Here is a 22,582-nt window from a genome sequence, read left to right on the forward strand (position 1 = left end):
GAACTAATTTAGAAACAAAGAACCATGACATAAGTAATTATAGAACATAGCAGTAGTTATAGGAAAAACTAGTTTTAAATAAATCATTAAATAAATGGTATAGGACCAAGCTTAATCTTTTCAAGTCTATCAATTCTCTGCCAAGAAGTGATACGTAATATTTCCTCATCAGTGTTTTGAAGACTTGATTTGTCACTATTTTGGTCCAAGTTCTGAGGTCCCCTATCAGGATTATTGTGATCATCACATTAATCATTCTACTGAGTTCACTCTATCAATTAATAAAAGTGTTCCCATATTACTCCAAAGCAGTCACATCCATCACTTCTTATGACAAATTTGATCAGCTATTTTGCAATTGAAGCAAGCAATAAGTAAACAAGATAGGGTTGTAACAGGTTGAGCAAATTTTTTCCATTATTTTACCTAGAAACAACAGAAATTCCCATGGGAAATTTCCCATAGTCCTTCAGGCTACAATGTCTAGCCTGATGATAGCCTTTTATAGTAATACCAAGTTCTAGGAGTAAAATATGATGAGGAAACTTAGAATCCAGATTCCTCATTCCTTTTCTTTTGTTATTTTAGAGCACAAGGGTCATCTTTGATACCAGGACTTTCCTTATAATCAGTTAGCATGTGGTGTATAATGTAGTCCAGTGTAGAAGGTGTTCTTTTGAGAAGTCAGGAATAACAAAGCAGACTGGTCCTTGGGAAAGGATAAACAATGGTGGCTGGTTTCAGAATAGCATTTGCACATTTGGATATAATCTCTGCATATATTTAAGAAAGGTTCCTATGGTGGGAATTCAAGTATCTGCTTCACTCTTACATAATTTTTCACATTGTCACAATGGCACAATTGGCAAATCACACAGTATTGTTGGTTCGTGGGGAAGAATTGGGAGGAAACAAATTTCTTCATCTCTTCTTTGCTTATTGGCACCCTGCCATGGTGCATAAGGGCAAAGTATGGGAAAAAGATAGTACAAAGGGCATATAGGTCAGTGAATGTTCCATGAATACATCAATGGACATATCCAAATCTTAGTTCTGTATTCTATTTTAATATCCTTCTTTTCTGTCTAATAGGCTCTCTTTCCAAGACAGATGTCTGGCAATAACTGCACCGATGTGACTGAGTTCATTCTTTTTGGCTTAACAGATGATCCATCCCTTTGTGTCATCCTCTTTGTGATATTTTTGGGTGTCTATGCAATCACCATAGTTGGTAATCTTATCATTATCATATTGATCAGAAATAGCTCCCAACTTCATACCCCAATGTACCTTTTCCTCAGTCATTTGGCATTTGTGGATGCTGTGTATTCCTCAACTGTCACACCCGTTATGCTCAAGAACTTCCTTGTGGACAAAACCATAATCTCTTTGGAAGGCTGTATGACTCAGATGTTCTGTGGAGCCACCTTTGGGACAGCTGAGTGCTTCCTGCTGGCTGTCATGGCCTATGATCGGTACATGGCCATCTGTAACCCCTTACTCTACTCTACCACCATGTCTCCTAGGGTCTGCACTCTGTTACTCTTCACATCCTACCTGGCTAGTTGTATAAATGCTTTGGTCTTCGCTGGTTGCTTACTGACCCGGACCTTCTGTGGACCCAATAAGATTGATCATTTTTTCTGTGATTATTCACCACTTTTGGAGCTGTCCTACTCCCAAGACGATATTGCTGAAATTCTTCCTGCTGCCTCTGCTGGGTCAGTCATTGTGATCACAGTGTTTGTTATCATAATCTCTTATGTTTACATTCTCTTCTCTGTCCTGAAGATAAGCTCCACTGAGGGCAGATCCAAAGCTTTCTCAACTTGCACCTCCCACCTTACAGCAGTCACTCTATTCTACGGGACCACTACATTCATTTATGTGTTGCCTAAGTCCAACTACACAACAGATGAGAATAAAGTAATGTCTGTTTTCTACATTGTAATGATCCCTATGCTGAACCCCCTGATCTACAGTCTAAGGAACAATGAAGTTAAAAGGGCTCTAAGAAACCTGGTGAATAGGAAACTTCCTTCTTTGTGAATCCAACTCAGTATAACAAGTATTTATTTTTTAATCATAAAAGTATTTTATTATTTTCCAGTTACATGTAGAGATAGTTTTCAACCTTTGTTTTTATAAGATTTTGAGTTCTGAATTTTTCTTCTTCTCTCCCTTCCCTCCCCCTCCTCAAGATAGAAAGCAATTTGATATAGTTTATATATGTACAATCACATTAAACATATTTCTGCATTAGTCATATTGTGAAAGTAGAATCAGAACAAAAGGGAAAAACCTCAAAAAATAGAAATGGTATGGTTCATTCTGAATGCAGATTTCACCATTCTTTTTTTTCTGGATGTGAAGAACATTTTCCATCATGAGTCCTTTGGAATTATATTGGATCATTGTATTACTGAGAAGAGCTAAGTCTATCACAGTTACAAGTATTTATTAAGTACATACTATATTTCAGGGATTGCAATAAGTTCTGGGGAAGTAAGGACAAAAATAAAACTGTCTTTGCCCATAAGGAATTCATAATATACTGGTATAATGATTAGGATAAAAGGATACCAATAAATGGGCTTTAGAAAAGGGTTTTTTTTAATTTTCATGGGTTAAAGTTGTGAATTTAAATGTTTATTGCAAAGATCTGAAAATAAATGTAATTTTCCACAAACGTGGACCTCCCACCTCCACAAAGGTGTATGGAGAGGTGTCTTCTCATTGTTTTTCTTTGACTCCATGATTATTTTCTGGAATCTTGAAACAGACATTTTCTATTAACATTGTGTGTGTGTGTGTGATATTTTATTGGCTTTGCTATGATCATGTAAATCTTTTCTATGTTTTTGTATTAATCATATTTTTTACAGCACAGTAATATTCCATTATGTTCATGTGCCACAACATGGGTCATCTGCTTCATTTCCAGTTGTTTGCTACCACAAAACTGGTGCTATAAATATTTTGGTATATATAGGGACTTTCTTTTTATCAATGATCACCTTTGTGGCATAATATACCTGAAAATATGTATCTTTTTTTACCTATGAGATAACTCTTTATGGTGGAGAGTGAAGAAGGTGAGATACTAGAAGAAATTTAGTTGATGAAAAAGAAAGTTATCAATAAAGAATTATTTTTAAAAAATAAAAATCTCTACAACCTGGCCTTTTTCTACCTTTCCAGTATCACACTTTCTTCCCATCTATGTAGTGTACAATCTATCTCCACTAGACCACTAGACTTTCCCCACACATGACACTCCATCTTCTGTGTCCCTACAATACCTGACTCACAGGCTTGAAATGCTTTGCTCCCCTCCCTCTGCTACTCAGTTTTCTGCACTTTGCTCAAGACAGCTCAAATTCCACCTTCTGGGGGCAGCTAGGTGACTGGGGCAGCTAGGTGGTGCAGTGGATAGAGCACTGGCCCTGGAGTTAGGAGGACCTGAGTTCAAATCTGGACTCAGACACTTGACACTTACTAGCTGTGTGACCCTGGGCAAGTCACTTAACCCCAATTGCCTCACCCCCCCAAAAAAAAATTCCACCTTCTGCAAGGAACCTTTCTTCTCTAGCTAACAGTGACTTCATCTCTAAGATGACCTTGCAGTTACTTTGTCTGTAATTTGTATGGGCCTGGCTATTTACATGGCATCTCTCTCAATAGAATGTGAATTCATGGATGATAGGAACTGGTTTGGGCTTTTTTTGTTTTTTTTTTTTGCTTTTCTTTGTATATCAAGTTATACTGTAGTGCCTGATACATAGTAAGCATTTAAAATCCTTATTAACTGACCACCACCTGGTTATCCCCCTTTAAATGTTCTCCAGATTTTCAATCTAAAGTTGGAAGGCCAGGTCTGAACATGTTATTCCATATCTGGTCTTATTAAAACATAATCCAATGGAATGATCACCTCCTTAATTTAAAAAAATGGTATTTTTCCAGTTATATATAAAATAATTTTTGTCATTTCTTCTTAAAATCTTTTATTTCCAAACTCTCTCCTTCCCTCCCTCTTCTTTCCCTTCATTAAGAATGCAGAAGATTTGATAGAACTTATACATGTATAGTCATGCAAAACATATTTCCATATTAGTCATGTTATGAAAGAAAACACAGGGGCAGCTAGATGGTGCAGTGGATAAAGCACCAGCCCTGGATTCAGGAGGACCTGAGTTCAAATCTGGCCTCAGACACTTGACACTTACTAGCTGTGTGACCCTGGGCAAGTCACTTAACCCTCATTGCCTGCAAAAAAAAACCCCAAAAAACCAAAAAAACACAGAACCACAACACCACCACCAAAAAATGAAACAGAAACAAATATGTAGTAAAAAAAAAAAAAAGCATGTTTCAATCTGCATTCAGACTTCATTACTTTTTTCTCTGAAGGGGAATAGCATTTTTCATCATAAGTCCCTTTTTTAATAATGTTTTTCCAATTATATGAGAAGATAATTTTAAATATTCATTTAAAAAACTGAGTTCTAAATTTTCTTCCTTCCCTTTCCTTACCCCTACCTAAGACAGTAAGCAATGTAAGTTATCTATGTGCCATCAGATAAAACATATTTCCACATTAGTCATGTTATAAAAGAAGAAACAAGAAAACACACAAAAATAAAGAAAGTGAATATAATATGCTTTGATCTTCCTTCAGACTCCATCAGTTCTTTCTCTGGATGTAGATAGCATTTTTTATCGTAAATCCTTCAGAATTGTTTTAGATCGTTGCATTTTTTAAAATAATAAACATTTTTATTTAAAGCTTTGAGTTCCAAATTCTATCCCTCATTCCCTTCCTCTCCTCCCTCTCTGAGGCAATAAACAATCAGATGCATTTTATACATGTGCAATTATGTAAAACATTACCATATTAGTTATTTTGCATAAGAAAACTTGAATAAAAGAAATAGATGAAAGAAAGAAAGTAAAAAGTAACATGCTTCGGTCTATGTTCAATCAATATCAGTTCTTTCTTTGGAGGTGGATAGTATGCTTCATCATTAGTCCTTTGGGATTGTCTTGGATCATTGTATTACTGACAATAGTTAAGGCATTCATAGTTCTTCATCAAACAATATTGCTGTCACTGTACACAATATTCTCCTGGTTCTGCTCACTCCACTATACGTGAATTCATATAAGTGTTTCCAGGCCTTTCTGAAGTCGTCCTCCTTGTCATTTCTTATATCACAATAATATTCCATTACAATCATATACCACAGCTTGTTCAGCCATTCCCCAGCTGATAGACATTCCTTTGATTTTCAAATCTTAGCCACCACAAAAAGAGCTACTGGAAATATTTTCATACAAATATGCCTTTTTCTCTTTGGGGGAATGTCTTTGGGCTATAAACCTAGTAGTGGTATGAACAGTTTTTTAGCCCTTTGGACATAGTTCCAAATCAATTCACAACTCTACTAATAGTGGATTAGCACCCCAGTTTTCCCACATCCCCTCCAACATTCAACATTTTCCTTTTTTGTTATATTTGCCACTCTGATAGATGAAGAGTGGTAACTCAGAGTTGTTTGAATATGTATTTCTCTGATCAATAGTGCTTTAGAGCGTTTTTTTTTTCATATGACTATAGATAGCTTTGATTTCTGTCTGAACACTGCCTGTTCATATGCTTTGACCATTTTTCAGTTTGGGAATCACTTGTATTTTTATACATTTGACTCATTTCTCTATATATTTGAGAAAGGAGGCCTTTATCAGAGATACTTGTTCTAAAAATTCTTTCCCAGTTTTCTGCTTTCCTTATATTTTTTTCTGTATTGGTTTTGTTTGTGAAAAAGCTTTTTAATTTTAAATAATCAAAATTATCTATTTTACAAAATTATCTTTTTATAATGCTCTCTATATCTCTTTTATTCCTAAATTCTTCCCTTGTACATAAATATGACAGATAAACTATTCCATGCTCTCTTAATTTATTTGTGGCATCACCCTTTATGTGTAAATCATGTACCTACCCATTTTGACCTTCTTTCAATATATGGTGTAAAATGTTGGTTTATATCTAATTTCTCTCAAATTATCTCCAGGTCTCTTTTTTTTATTTCTTGCAAATAATGATTTCTCATCCCTAAAGCATGGATATGTGGGTTTATCAAATCACCAGATTTCTGTATTGTGAAGCTAATCTATTTCATATATTTGAGCAAGGTTCTTATAGGACTCCAACTATCTGCTTCACTCTTCACAAATTCAGGAACTGTATGAACAGAACTACAAACTACTTTTCACACAAATGAAGTCAAATATAAACAACTGGAAACATTAATTGCTCATGGTAGGCTGAGCCAATATAATAAAAATGACAATCCTACCTAAATTAAATTTAGGCCTAGATCAATCAAACTAACAAAAATATTTTATAGATCTAGAAAAAATTATAATAAAATTCATCTGGAAGAACAAAAGTTCAAGGATATCAAGTGAATCAATGCAAAAATATGAAAGGAAGTGGTCTAGCCATACCAGATCTCAAACTGTATTATAAAACAGTGATTATCTAAACAATGTGGGACTAGCTAAGAAATAGACTGGTAGATCAGTGGAGTAGAATAGGCATGAATTACACTATAGTAAATGACCATAATTAGTATATGATAACCCCAAAAGTCCAAGCTTTTAGAACAAAAACTCATTATTTGATGAAAACTGCTGAGAAAACTAGAAAACAGTATGGCAGAAACTAGGTGTAGACCAACATCTACACTGTATAATAAAATAAGGTCAAAATGGGTAGGTACATAATTTAGGTAGAATTGTCATTTTTATTATATTGGCTCAGCCTACCATGAGTAATTAATGTTTTCCATTTGTTTATATTTGACTTCATTTGTGTGAAAAGTATTTTATAGTTCTGTTCATACAGTTCCTGAGTTTGTGAAAAGTGAAGCAGATAGTTGGAGTCCCATAAGAACCTTTCTCAAATATATGAAATAGATTAGCTTCACAATACAGAAATCTGGTGATTTGATAAACCCACATATCCATGCTTTGGGGATGAGAAATCATTGTTTGCAAGAAATCAAAAAAGAAACCTGAAAATAATTTGAGAGAAATTAGATATAAAGCAACATTTCATACCATATATTGAAAGAAGGTCAAAATGGGTACATGATTTAGACATAAATGATAACATAAACAAATTAAGGGAGCATAGAATAGTTTACCTGTCAGTTCTATGGATAAGGGAAGACATCAACAAACATGATAGAGAGTAATATGGAATATAAAAGGGATAGTTCTGATAACATTAAATTAAAAAGGGTTTTCAAAAACAAAACCAATGCAGCTAAGAGTAGAAGGAAAGCAGAAAACTGAGGGGAAATTTTTACATAATTTTTTTTCTGAAAAAGACTTCATTTCTCAAATATATAGAGAACTGAGTCAAATTTAAAGAATAAAAGTCATTTCCCAATTAATAAATATTCGATGAGATGAACAGTCAGGTTTCAAAGGAAAAAATCAAGGCAGTTGATAGTCATATGAAAATCACCAGTGATTAGAGCAATGTACATTAAACTAACTCTGAAGTACAAGCTAACTGTACTGTACTGTACTGACGTACAAGCTATAAAGATTGGATAATATGACAGAAAAGAAAAATGGCAAGTGTTGGAGAGGATTAGGGAAAATTGTGACACTAATACACTGTTGGTAGACTTGTAAACTGATCTAATCATTCTGGAGAACAATTTGGAACTATGCCCAAGGGTTTTTCAAACTGTGCATACTCTTTGACCCAGTAATTCTACTACTAGGTGTCTGTACCTCAAAGAGATCAAAGAAAAAGGAAAAAGACCTGTATGAACAAAATATTTCTAGCACCTCTTTTTATGGTAGGAAAGAATCAAAAATTGAGGGGATGCTGATCAATTGGGGAATGGCTGAACAGTTGTGCTATATGATTGTGATGGAAAACTATTGTGCTCTAAGAAATGAGGAGCAGGATAGCCTCAAAAAATGTGGAAAGGGGGCAGCTAGGTAGCGCAGTAGATAAAGCACTGGCCCTGGTTCCCAAAGGACCTGAGTTCAAATCTGGCCTCAGACCCTTGACACTTATTAGCTGTATGACCCTGGGCAAGTCACTTAGTCCTCATTGCCCTGCAAAAAAAAAAAATGTGGAAAGACTTACATGAACTGAGGCAACGTTAAGTGATCAGAAACAAGAGAACATTGTAAATGGTGAAAACAATAGGGTGCAACGATGAACTGGGAATAACTTAGCTATTCTCATTAATACAAAACTAAGACAATTCAGAAGGATCTAAGATAAAAAATGCTATCTACCTCCAAAGAAAGAACTGATAGAGTCTGAGTGCAGATATACCATGCTTTTTTATCTCTATTTGTCTTGGGTTGGTTTGGGGGGGGGGGGACAGGGGCTATGGGTTGTTTTTTTTCACAATATGACTAATATGGTAATATGTTTACTATGACTGCATATGTATATCCTATATCAAGTTGCTTGCATTCTCAATGAGGGCATAGAGGAGGCAGGGAAGAGGGAAATATGAAAATACAAAATTTTAATACAAATGTAAAAAATATTTATCTGCAATTGGAAAAAATAAAAGATTATTTTTAAATTGTAAATGTAATAATTCCATTGGGTTCTGCTTTAATAAAACCAGATGTGAAACACTATTTTTAATCCTGACCTCCCCATTTTAAGAAAACATTGAAATTCTGGATAGTATGCAAAGGAGGATAACCAAGTTGGTCACCAGTCAACAAGGATGTTAAGGGCTTACTATAAGCCAGGCTCCTTGCTATAACTTGGAATACAAAGAAAAGCTAAAAAAAAAAAAAAAAAGACCCTGCCTTTGTGGAGCTCACATGCTATTGGAAGAGACATTATATAAATAACTAGATTCATACAAATTATAGACAAAGTGAATGGTAAACTTAGAGAGGAAACTACTATTAGTCAGTGAGGAAACACTTCTTGAAGAAAATGGGATGTGAACTGTTCTTAGGAAAGTGAGATAAATTAACTGGCAGAGGTGAGTGAACAAAGCATTTCAGGCATGTGAGACAGCTAGTGCAAAGACATAGAAGATGGAGTGTCTTGTGTGGGGAAAGGCAAATAGTCCAACGCAGCTGGATTTAACACTGAATGAACAAGAGTAAGTTATAAGACTGAAGAGGTAGGAAGGAGCAAGATTGTGGAGATTTTTATTTTTAAATTATTCTTTATTGATATCTTCTATTTTAACATAATCTAAATTCCTTCTAGGATCTCTCCCTCCTCACATCTCACAAAGAATTATCATAAAGAAAAAAGAATACATTTTACAGGTGCATTGTGCCACAAAGGTGGTCACTGATAACAAGACATTTCCTGCATAAAACAAAGTATTTATAGCATTACTTTTGTGGTAACAAAAAGCTAGAATGAAAGCAGATGCCTTATGACTGAAGAGTAGCTAAACAAATTTTGTTATATCAACATAATGAAATATTAATGTGAAATTTTAAAAATATGATTAATACAGAAACAGAAAAGATTTACATAATCTGATATAGTAATGATGGCAGAGCCAAGAAAACAACACAAATAATGAATTTTATTGTTCAATAATTTCTGTCATGTCTGACGATTCATGAACCCATTTAGGTTTTTCTTGGAAAAGCTGTTTACCATTTCCTTTTCCAGCTCATTTTACCAATGAAGAACTGAGGCAAACAGTGTTAAGAGACTTCCCTTGCCAAAACCGATTAATTAATATCCCTTCATCATAACCATTATTTCAATAGAATATTAGATTCTTAAAGGTAGGGAATGGTTCATTTTTGTCCTTGCATCCTTGAAACTGAACGTAATGCCTGAGACATAATATGTACACAATAAGTACATAATGAATACAACTATTGTGTTGAATTCATGAAAAAAGGTGTTTCCTACTCATCAGTTTCCTCAGTGCCCCTTTGACTTCATTGTTCCTTAGACTGTAGATCAGTGGGTTCAACATGGGGATCATTATGGAATAGAAAACAGATATCACTTTATTCTGATCTGTTGAGTAGCTGGACTTGGGCATCATATAAATGAATGTAAGGGTGCCATAGAAGAGAGTAACTGCTGTGAGGTGGGAGGTGCAAGTTGAGAAAGCTTTGGATCTCACTTCAGTGGACTTTATCTTCAGTACAGAGAAGAGGATGTAGACATAAGAGATTATGATAATGAACACTGTAATCACAATGACAGACCCAGCAGAGGCAGCAGGAAGAATTTCAGCAAGATTATCTTGGTTGTTGGAAAGTTTCAAAAGTGGTGAATAATCACAGAAAAAGTGATTGATCTTATTAGATCCACAGAAGGACAGATTCAATAAGAAACCAGTAGAGATCCAAGAATTTATACAACCACCTAGGTAGGATGTGATGACTAACAGGGTGTAGACTCTAGTAGACATGTTGGTGGAGTAGAGTAGGGGGCTACAGATGGCCACATACCGATCATAGGCCATCACAGCCAGCAGGAAGCACTCAACTGACCCAAAGGTAGCTGCAAAACAAAATTGAGCCACACAGCCTCCCAGAGTGATTGAAGTCTTTTCAACAAGAAAGTTGATGAGCATGAGAGGTGTGACAGATGAGGAATATCCAATATCCACAAAAGCCAAATGGCTGAGGATAAAAGAGACCCTAGTCACAGTTCAAAGGTGGGAAAAGGTGCTTGTGGTTATTCACAAACCAGAGAACAGTACAGGAGAACAGAGATAACAACTCTCCTTAGATCATACCACCTTAGAAGTGAAAACTTGCAGACCTTTCACAACTAGATCTAAAAACAGCAGAATGCAAAACCTGAAGCTTGGGACAGTGCCCCCTCTACCTTATGAGTATAACCCAATTTTAGCATAATGTTAAAAATCAAGAAATATGCAAGAAAAATGAGCAAACAACAAAAAAGTAACATGACCATAGAAAATTACTATGGTGACAGGGAAGCTCAAACCATAAACTCAGAAGAAGAGAAGGAAATCAAAGAAACTACATTCAAAACCTCAAAGAAAAATGTGAATAAGTCTCAGGACAAAAAAAAAATAACTGGAAAAGTTTTTTGAAGTATTTTTAAAATCAAATAATACAAGTAGAGAAAAATTGGCCAAAAAATGAGAGTGATGCAAGAAAATGATTTTTTAAGAGTCAGCAGCTTGGTAAAGGAGGGACAAAACATTACTGAAGAAAATAACACTTTAAAAAACAGAAGAGGGACAGCTAGGTGGCACAGTGGATAGAGCACTGGCCCTGGAGTCAGGAGTATCTGAGTTCAAATCCGGCCTCAGACACTTAACACTTACTAGCTGTGTGACTCTGGGCAAGTCACTTAACCCCAATTGCCTCACTAAAACAAAAAAACAAAAAAACACCAGAAGAGGTACAAAAATTCACTAATAAGAAGTACTCCTTTAAAAAAAATAATTGGCCAAATGGAAAAAGATTTACAAAAATTCACTGAAGAGAAGAACTCTAAAAATTAGAATTGGTTAAATGAAAAAGGAGGTACAAAAACTCACTGAAGACAATAATTCCTTAAAAATTAGATTTGGGAAGCCAGAATTAGTAGGCAGAGAAAGCAGACCATTGAAAACTTCTTTGGGGGAAAGGTAAGCCACAATACAACCTCAGAAGAAGAAGATAATAACAGGGTCAAAGCTCCAACATCCAAAGCTTCCAAGAAAAATATGAACTGGTCTCAGGCCATGGAAGCTCTCAAAAGGGACTTTGAAGAGAAAGTAGGAGAAATCAAAAGAAGATGTAGAGAAAGAGAGGAAGGAATGGAAAGAGAAATGAGAGCAATCAATGCAAGAGAGTCATGAGAAAAAAGTCAACAGTTTGAAAAGGCAAATGGAAAAGGAGATTAGAAAACTGTCTGATGAAAATAACTGCCTAAGAATTAGGATTGAACAAATGGAAGCTAGTGACCTTATGAGAAACCAAGACACAGTAAAGCAAATCTAATTGAATGAAAAAATAGAGGGCAATGTGAAATATCTCCTTGCAAAAACAGCTGACCTAGAAAATAAATCTAGGAGAGATAATTTGAAAATCACTGGACTACCTGAAAACCATGACCAAAACAAGAGCTTAGACACCATCCTCCAAGAGATTGTGAGGGAAAATTGCCCAGATATTCTAGAAACAGAAACTAAAATAGAAACTGTAAGAATCCACCGATCACCTCCTGAAAGAGATCCCAAAAGGAAAACCTCCAGGAATATTATAGCCAAATTCCAGAACTCCCAGGTCAAGGAGAAAATATTGCAAGCAGCTAGAAAAAAGGAATTCAAATACTGTGGAGCTCCAATAAGGATAAAGTAAGATCTAGCAGCTTCTACATTAAAGAACCAAAGGGCATGGAATATAATATTCCAGAGGGCAAAGGAACTGGGACTACAGCCAAAAATCAGGTACCCAGCAAAACTGAGTATAATCTTTCAGAGGAAAAAATGGGACTTCAATGAGAAAGAGGTCTTTCAGGCATTTGTTATGAAAAGACCTGAACTGAATAGAAAATTTGACTTTCAAATACAAGACCCTGGAGAAGCATAAAAAGGTAAATAGGAAAAATACTTCATGAGGGATATTAAAAGATTTATATTCCTACATGGGAAGATAATACTTCGAACTCATAAGAACTATCTCAGTAAGGAATTCACAGAAGACACAGGTCTGAACTGAATATGAAGGGATAAAATCTATAAAGCATTTATGTTTTGTTCTTTGTGGGGCAGACAGGGTGGGGTGTCTTATGTCTGGGGCCAGATTTGGGCTTGGGGCCTCCTGGGTCCAGGGCTTGTGCTTTGTCCACTGTGCCACCTAACTAACCCATGATGACATCATTAAAATAGGGTTGAGGTGTAGGGGGGATAGACTGGGGGAGGGAGAAGGGGAAAGAAACAAGAAAAAAGCTTATGGAGGGGAGGAGAAGAGGGGGAAGGAGTTGGGGAGTGAGTGAACCTTAATATCATCAGAATTGCCTCAAAGAAGGACTGATAAAATTAGATTTGGGCACATGGAAACTAATTATTATATTGAGACATCAATAAACAATAGAACAAAATCAAAAAAACGAAAAAGTAGAAGAAAAATTTGCATAGGCAACTGGAAACAAAATTATCACTCTTTGCAGATATACTGGTATACATGGTGAATCCTAGAGAATCAACTAAAAAGTTAGATTAAGTAATTAACAACTTTAGCAAACAAAAGTTAAAAATTGTTTTTACATGTAATTGGAGAAAATAAAATACTAAATAAATAAGAAAAGAAATATCACCAATCTCAGATATGCAGATGATACCACTCTAATGGCAGAAAGTAAAGAATTAAGAAGCTTCTTGAGGAGGATAAAAGAAGAGATTGTAAGAGCTGGCTTGAAGCTTAACAACACAAAAAACTAAGATCTTTGCAAATGACCCCATCACTTCCTGACAAATAGAGGGACAAGAAATGGAAGTAGTGTCAGATTTTATATTCTTGGGCTCAAATATCACTGCAGACAGTGATCATCAAACATTACTACCTCCATTGAGAAATAAGGCCACTAATGAGGATTGTATATGAAACTGTGAAACTATTACATGCACCTTGATGCATCATTCTGTCACTTTTCATTACTCAAAGGTTCATGCTTTTTTGAAACTCCTAACTCTCAGAAGACTAATAGTAATCAGAAGTCCCTTACCATTGCTTATCTACTCTTGGGGATAACCTAATTTTGTTGGATGTCATGACAAGTCATTCTTGGTTCTATGTCTACTTCCAAACATTGAATTGGTGATTAGTCTTTCCTGCTCATTAAACAACAAGTACCCTCCAGATAGATAATTATGTGGTAAATATTGTGGCTGTTCATTTACAGTATACACAGCTGGTTGGTATAGTTGATAGAGTGTGGTGCTTGTAGTCAGAAAGATCTGAGTTCAATTCCAGCCTCAGACATTTATTTTGTTTTGCTTTAGGCAAGTTACCTAACTTCTCTTCCTCGGTTTACTCAATTGTAAATGGGGACAATAAGAGTAATTTCTTTTTTTTTTTTTAGTGAGGCAATTGGGTTAAGTGACTTGCCCAGGGTCACACAGCTAGTTAAGTGTTATGTGTCTGAGGCCGGATTTGAACTCAGGTACTCCTGACTCCAGGACCGGTGCTCTATCCACTGCATCACCTAGCCGCCCCAAGAGTAATTTCTTTACACAGTTTTATGTGAGGGATAAATTATCCTCATATAATAGTGCTTGGCACAAATGCCATACTAGGAGCTTAATAAATACTTATTTACTTCCCCTTCTACTACTTAAAGGTGAAAGCAAAGCCCACTATTCAAAATATGCATCAAAGAGGTTTAACGAAAGATGTGGTTCAACTAGGCTAGGAAAGAAGGTGAATATAGATAATCCAAAGCAGTCAGAATTCCCTCAAAGTGATTCCAGAGTATGATTCTTGAAGTCTCTAGTCTTCCTGGTCATACCTGCTATTGACATATCAATACAAAATGAACATTTGCCACAGGACAAATCTTTACTCACAATAAAATTTGAGGCTGAAAAATTCTTGTTCAAATACAGAAAATATTCTCTTGTTACATTATTTGCTATTAAAATCTTCCTTCACAACATACCTCCAAGAGTTAGGAGAGTAATGAGCTAGAAAATGCATAACTGAGATTGTGCTCAGTCTATATGAATTCATAATTGGTTTTTCTTGTCAGCCTTAGCATACATTCAACTACCTCTGAATCATTCAAAACCTGTTATAGTTAACTGTATGAAAGACCTATTAATGAGCACTTTCTCATAATTATAAGAATTAAATTATATTTAGTGACCATGGGATGTAACTGGTATCTCATGGTGGGCAGCATTCCCAGTACAGGGGCTAATAATGATTTTGAATACAACCTGGGGGGGGAAGCCTCCATTATTTTATAGGTGCTACAGTTTGAAACAAGAAGGTAGGAAAATAGTACATTAAGGCTTTTCCCAAAAGTTAAAAGGAAGAGGCATCAGAACCAATATATTGGAGTAAAGAGAACAGTTTTGATGAGCTTTCTTTACATAGCTTTCTAACAACTTTAAGTGGCTCATCAAAATGAGTTCTGAGCAGAATAAGCATCAAAAAGTAATTTTTCCAACCCAGAAATTAATAAAATTGAAAGTAAGAATGTAATTGAAAACTAATAAAATGAGGAGCTAGTTTTATGAAAACACAATCAAATTAGATAAACCATTGGGCTAATTTGCTTTTTTAAAAATAAAAAGTAAACTGAATTACTAACTCAAAAAGGAAGAGTGTGACTCCACATCCAATGAAGAGGAAATTAATCTAATTATAAGCTATTTTTGCCCAATTAGATGCCAATGAAACTAATAATTAAATGAAAGTAATTAATATTTATAAATATAAATTTCCCAGATGTACAGAAAAGGCAATGGAATAAATAATACTATCTTATAAAAATTTACTGATTCATTGTCATACGAATCATATTAGCAAAGAATTGTTTTATAGAGCTAAGAAAAACAAATTTAAAAATTAATACTAGAGAAACAAAATGTCAAGAATATCAAAGGAATTAATTTCTTAAAATGTGAAGGAATGTGGCCTAGCAGTAACTCAATCTCAAAACTATACTCCAATGATATAATCATCAAAACAAATCTGGTAACTGAATTTAAAAACAGTGGTTGATCAATGGAATAGATTAGGTATATAATATACAGAGAAACGGAATTACCACAGTAAACTCATGTTTGATAAACCCCAAAGATCCCAGCTAATGGGGAAAATTTTTAACAAGAATTTTGGACTATTTAACCAAACTGTTAGGAAAAACTAGAAAGCAGTCTGGAAGTTTTCACGCATGTACCAAGATGAGCTTGAAATGAGTACATAAGTTAGACATAAGTCAATTAGGGGAGCATGGAAAATTTATCCTGTCAGATCTGTGGATAAGGGAAGAATTTGTAACTGAACAAAAGACAAAAATCATTATTGAAGTAAAATAGATCATTTTGATTTACATATTAAAATGCTTTTGCACACAAAATTAGATGGGGGGGTGGGGCAGCTAGGTGGACAGTGGATAGAGCACCGGCCCTGATTCAGGAGTACCTGAGTTCAGATCCGGCTTCAGACACTTGACACTTACTAGCTGTGTGACCCTGGGAAAGTCACTTAGCCCCAATTGCCTCACAAAAAAACAACAACAACAACAACAAAATTAGATGGAAAACAGGAAACTGGGGGGAAATTTTATAGCAACTTTCTCTGATAGAGTTCTGATTTATGAAATATAAGGAACTACGCCTAATTTATAAAAACTAATCAATTACCATATAAAATGTTTCTAAATCACTAATAATTACAGAAATGCAAATTAAAACAACTCTGAGATACCACCTCACACCCATCAGAGATGATAGAAAAGAAAAATGACAGATACTAGAAAGGATATGGAAAAATATATACACTTGTGTACCGGTGGAGTTGTGAACTAATCCAACCATTCTTGAGAACAATTTAGAACTATGTACAAAGGGCTATAAAAGTATGTATACCCTTCTTATCCAGCAAACCTGCTACTAGGTCTTTACCCCAAAGATATTTTTTAAAATAAATAAATCTAATGTACAAAAATATTTATAGCTTCTCTTTCTATAGTGGCAAAGAATTTGGAAACTGAGGTAATTCCCATCAATTGGAGGAATGGATGAAGAAGTTGTGGTATATGATTGTGAAGAGATACTATTGTGCCACAAGAAATATGAAGGGAGTAATTCAGAAAAACTTAGGAATATTTATATGAACTGATACAAAATGAGTAAAACTAGGCAAATGCTGTACACAATAACAGCAATATATAATACTAATCAACTACAAAAGAATTTGGCTACATGGATCAAGATAATGATCCACAACAATTCCAAGGAGTCATGATAGTATTAGAGAGGGCTGAGACCATGTGAGTTTCAACAAAAGTCCTGAAGAACAAGCTACCAGACATTTGGAAACTGGAATTTCTATTAGAGTCTGTAGTAGTTAATTCCAGTCCTCAGCACAGCCCAAACCCTTTTAGCAAGGTAATTGATTTCACAGTAAAGATGAAAGCTCTTACAAGCAAGGAAGAGATTATTCATTGGCTATGCTATATATGAAATGAACTTTATGGAGTCAATGCTTTGTAGCAACTGTCTTAATTTTGAGCCCACTCTCAAGGGGCTGAGGTGGTATAGGGGAGAGTATGCTAATGGTCCATAGGGATGAATTTGTATTGATGTTTATTGCTCAAATGATATTGGATAACTAATCACTACATGAAATGATAATATTGAAGAAATATTAACTGCTCCTAGAGATAGATATTGGGGAAAACAAGTCAGAGTGAGGAGAAGGGTTCAAACTGATAGTATTAGGGAAAAAAACAGCATAACATTTAAAGTTACCACTTAGAACCTTTAAGACAGATATAGCCAGCCTTGCTCTGTGGGCATTGACTCATTAGTGTGAGCATGAGTGTGAGTTGGGATGAGAACCACAATGGGGCTATTGAACTGTAAGATAATATAAAGGGTAATTATGAAAGGGAAAAAAGAAAAAGAGGGAATAGCACTGTCAGATTTCAGATTATCTTCTGATGTTATTATGATCAAATTATACTATAAAGTTACTATTTCCCAAATTATCTCCTGCTGAGTAAAAGGTAGAAAAGGTTGAAAAACAAAACAGAATAAACAATCAAAATATTTTTTCCTTTTTGAAAATGTTTATTTGTTTTTTAACATTTTTTAAATTTTGAGTTTCCAAATTATCTTCTTCCTTCCCAACCCTTCCCTATCCCATTAATAAGGCAAGCAATATGATATCAATTATACATGTGAAATCATGCAAAACATAGGGAAAGTGAGAATCTCATACTCCAATTTGCACTCAGAATTCATCAGTTCTCGAAGGTGGATAGCATTTTTTTATCAGAAGTCCTTTGGAACTATCTTAGATCATTGTATTGATGAGAATATCCAGGTCTATCACAGCTAATCATCATTACAACATTGAAATTTCTGTGCACAGCGATGTCCTGGATCTACTCACGTCATTTGCATCAGTACATATAGGTCTTGCCATGTGTTTCTGAAACCACCCCCTTCCTCATTTCTTATAATACAATGGAACTCCATTACAACCATATACCATGACTTGTTCAGCCAATTTTCTAATTAATGAACATTCAACCAATTTCCAATTTTTTGCCATCACAAAAAGAGCTACTATAAATATTCTTGCACAAATTCCATTTCTATTTTTCTACATCCTTTTTCCTTTTTCTTTTATCTCTTTGGAGTACAGGCCTAATAGTGTTATTTCTGGGTCAAAGGAAATGCACAGTTATAGCCCTTTCATAATAATTCCAAACTGGTCTGAATGATTGGACCAGTTCACAACACACCAATAGCTTTTTAGTGTGGCTCTTTTTCCTCATCGCCTCCAGAAGTTGTCATTTTTAATAGTTTATAAGGTGGTACCTCGGAGTTGTTTTAATTTGCATTTCTCTAATCCATAGTGATGTATAAAAAGCTTTCATATGACTACAGATAACTTTGGTTTCTTCTTCTGAAAGCTGCTTGCTCATATGATTACAGTTTCATGTTATACCTTTTTATGTTTCTCAAGTTTGTGTCACTGAGAATTTTTATTAAAGTTATGTGTTAAATTAGTGCATGGGGGAAAAAGAATAATCACAAATCAGTAAAAAAGTAATCATTACTCAACAGTGCAATTTGTCTGCTATAAGGGCTAATGGAACTTTAGGATGAATTAAGAGAAACATAGGGTATAGTTGCATTAGATTCTGCCTTGATCAGACCAGATATGGAATACTATGTCAAGTTCTGGCCTACACATATTAGGAAAATGTTGAAAATCTGGAGAGCTTCCAAAGGGAGATAACCAAAAGGGTGGTCAGTCAGCAAGAATTTGAAGTACTTTATTATATGCCAAACATGGGGTATTAACTCAGAATATAAAGAAAACAAAAAAAAATATATCCCTGCCATCTAGGAGCTCACATTCTATTGGGAGAGACACCATGCAAATAAGTAAGGTACATAAAATTATAGACATAGTAGATAGAAGGTCATCTCAAAGAAGAAGCTTGAGGGGAAAAGATTTCTCATAGAAAGTGCTATTTGAACTGTCTTGAGGACATTCCAGGAGAGCAAAGCAGTCCAGGTACTTGAGAAAGCTAGTGGAAAGGCACAAAAGATGGGAGTGTCATATGTGGGGAAAGGGAAATAGTCCAGTGTAGCTAAATTGCCCAATGCATTGATGGGAAAGTAAGGTATAAGGCCAGAAAGGTAGTAAGGGGCCAGGTTGTAGAGAACCTTATTTTTCTAAATAATTTATATTGATATCTTTTGTTTTTACATGACTTAAATTTCTTTCAGTATCCTACTCTCCTCACCACTCCCTAAGAGCTTTCTCATAGAACAAAGAAAGCATTTTTGAAGGCAAATGCCTCAAGGAGATTATTTATATAAAGAAAGTCCTCATATATACCAAAATATTTATTAGCAGCAATTATGCGGTAGCAAAGAATTGGAAACAAAGTAGATGCTCATTGATTAAGGGATGCTAAACAAATTATGGCAAACAAGTGAAATGGAATATCCCTGTACTGTAAAAACAATAAATATGATGGATACAGAGAAGCATAGAAATTATTTCCGTAACCTAATGCATGTGAAGCTAGAAGAGGCTAGAACGCAATACATAAAGTGACTATAACAATGTAAATGGAAAGAACCACTACCACAAATTAATTGAACATAAGTGCTGCAAAATTACAAAGAAAAATCATAGACCCAAAGAAAAGCTTGAATATACACCTCTCCCTACTCTTTTGCAGAGTCAGGAGGTCTACATTTGTAGAAACATTCCGTGTATTTTCAGAACTTTTTGATAAATATTTAAATTCATCAATTTAAGTCATTAAAATGAATATATACCTTTTCTAAAGCCTATTTTTTGGTAACACTCAATAATAATCATTACATTAGGAAAATAAATTCTCCTTACAGGCAACAACATTTATTTTTTCTTTGTATCCCCCAAATCTAGTACAGTGCCTGGAACAGAATATGTAATATTATATTGAGAATAATTCATGAAAATAAGTGTTTCCTACCCATCAGTTTTCTCAGGGCACCTTTTTACTTCATTGTTCCTTAGACTGTAAATCAGGGGGTTTAACATGGGGATCATTACAGTGTAGAAAACTGACACCACTTTATTATCATCTGTTGAGTAGATAGATTTAGGCATCATAATAAATGAATGTAAGAGTCCCATAGAACAGAGTGACTGCTGTGAGGTGGGAGGTACAAGTTGAGAAAGCTTTGGATCTCCCTTCAATGGTGCTTATCTTCAGGACAGAGAAGAGGATGTATACATAAGAGATTATATAATTAACACTGTGATCACAATGACTGATCCAGCAGAGGCAGCAGGAAGAATTTCAGCAAGATCATCTTGGTAGTTGGAAAGTTTCAAAACTGGAGAATAATCACAAAAAAAGTGATTGATTTTATTGGATCCACAGAAGGAACGATTCAATAAGCAACCCATGAAGAGCCAAGCATTCAACACAACCACCCAGGTAGGATGTGAAGAGTAACATAATGCAGACTCCAGTAGACATGTTGGTGGAATACAGCAAGGGTTACAGATGGCTACATACCGATCATAAGCCATTACAGCCAGCAGGAAACACCTCAGCTGTCCCAAAACGATGGCTGCAGAACACATTTGGGCCACACACGCTCCCAGAGGATTAAGGTTATGTCCCCAAGGTTAGTTCATGAGCATGAGAGGTGTGACAGATGAAGAAAATCCAATATCTACAAAAGCCAAGTTGCTGAGAAAAAGGTACATTGGAGTGTGAAGTTGGGAGCTATTCTGATCAAGATGATTATGCTAAGGTAACCAAGTAATGTAACTGCATAGACACCTAGAAATATCACAAAGAGGATGACACGAAGGGTTGGATCATGTGTTAACCCAAAATAATGAATTCAGTCACAGCAGTGCAGTTATTACCAGACATCTGTCTTGGAAAGAGAGCCTATTAAATACAAAAAGAGGATTAAATAGAATAAAGGACTTACATTTGGATATGTCTATTGATGTATTCAGGAAACATTCACCACTATCACGTGGTATGCCCATCCCACTATTCTTTACATCCAATTCTTGGCTTTTTATGCACCACGGCAGGGTGCCAATAAATGAAACAGAAATGAATAAATCTGCTTCTAAATTTTTCCCCATGGACAAACATAATCTATGATTGCCAATTTTGCCTTGTGTGATAGTGTGGAAAAGCTTAAAAAAGTGAAGAGGATAGTTTACTCCTACCATAGGAAACTTTCTTTAATATATGGAGAGACTATGTGTAAATGCCGTTCTACAAAGTAAACATCTTTGTTAATCCATTCCAAACATCAGAATCTGCTTTGTGATCTCCTGATCTCTCAAAAGACCACCTTCCACAACTACAGATGTTATCTCCCTCATGCTAATTAACTATAAGGAAAGTTCAGGTTTCCACGGTGACCCTTGTGCTCTAAAATCACAAGAGAGAAGGAAAGAAGAATCTGGATTCTATGTCCCTCTCATTGTATTTGCTCCTAGAACCTTGGTATCATTGCAAAGGAATATCATTGGCCTTGGTATTGCTAGCCTGAAGGAATGTAGGAAATTTCCCTGGGAAACCTGCGCTATTCTAGGCAAAATGGTAGAAAGCCCATGCCCAACCTGTTTTAATCATATTCTGTTGATATATACTTCCCTTGAATAGCTGAGCAAACTGTGGTATAGTAAAATAGTGGCAATTTACTATGCCTTAAGAAGCGAGGAATCTCACTTCTTTGGCATGATATGGAAACACCTTCTATTAGCTAATGCAAAATGAACTAAGGAGAACTAGAAGAACAATTTATGTGATGACCTCAAAAACAATATGAGGGGAGAGAACTGGAAAAGACCTCAGAAATAAAATCAAAGTAGTTGTTAAAATTATGTCCTTCTCAAGACAGATGAGAAAATACTAACCTATTACTTCATGGCAGAGAAGTAATGGACTGGGAGGTACAGAATAGACATGCTTTCTCAGATATGGCCAATTTGTTGATTTTTCTTTGACTATAGATATCTGTTGCAAGGAGGGCTTCCAATGTGTATGGGGAGAAGCAGCTTACTGGGAAATGGTAGAAAAGGAAGGGGGGAAGAGCAGCAAATAAACAATTTTTAAAATTCACGAAAGAAAAAGGAAAGTAAAGATGAAGATGCAAATTAAAAAACTGTGACCTGGCAGTTGCCCACCTGGAGTTTTTCTTGCTTTACCTCGGTCCCCCATGGCCTCGCCGAACTTGCGAGCCAGCTGCTGCAGCACTGCCACAGCGTCCCATAAGGACGCCGAGCCTGGGGTGGGTGCAGCCCGCAGATCTGTGCCAGAGAGTTACATCAGGAACTG

The 22,582-nt window shown here is 35.4% G+C and overlaps 1 protein-coding gene and 2 pseudogenes across 1 annotated transcript; 1 reads left to right on the forward strand and 2 right to left on the reverse strand.

Annotated features, from left to right (window-relative positions):
* The first annotated feature begins 1,011 nt into the window (after positions 1-1,011).
* Positions 1,012-2,049, forward strand: LOC122731421 (annotated as a pseudogene).
* A 7,880-nt stretch (positions 2,050-9,929) lies between these two features.
* LOC122731543 (olfactory receptor 508-like) lies at positions 9,930-12,699 on the reverse strand (the record flags this gene model as incomplete). The annotated part of the gene is made up of 2 exons (XM_043971716.1): positions 9,930-10,695; positions 12,662-12,699. Coding segments are annotated over 2 exons (804 nt in total), but the record flags the coding sequence as incomplete, so codon positions are not given.
* Positions 12,700-20,213: 7,514 nt separating this feature from the next.
* LOC122731612 lies at positions 20,214-21,154 on the reverse strand (annotated as a pseudogene).
* Between the last annotated feature and the right edge of the window lie 1,428 nt (positions 21,155-22,582).

Source organism: Dromiciops gliroides, chromosome 6 (assembly GCF_019393635.1).
Source record: "Dromiciops gliroides isolate mDroGli1 chromosome 6, mDroGli1.pri, whole genome shotgun sequence".
NCBI classification, from domain to species: domain Eukaryota; kingdom Metazoa; phylum Chordata; class Mammalia; order Microbiotheria; family Microbiotheriidae; genus Dromiciops; species Dromiciops gliroides.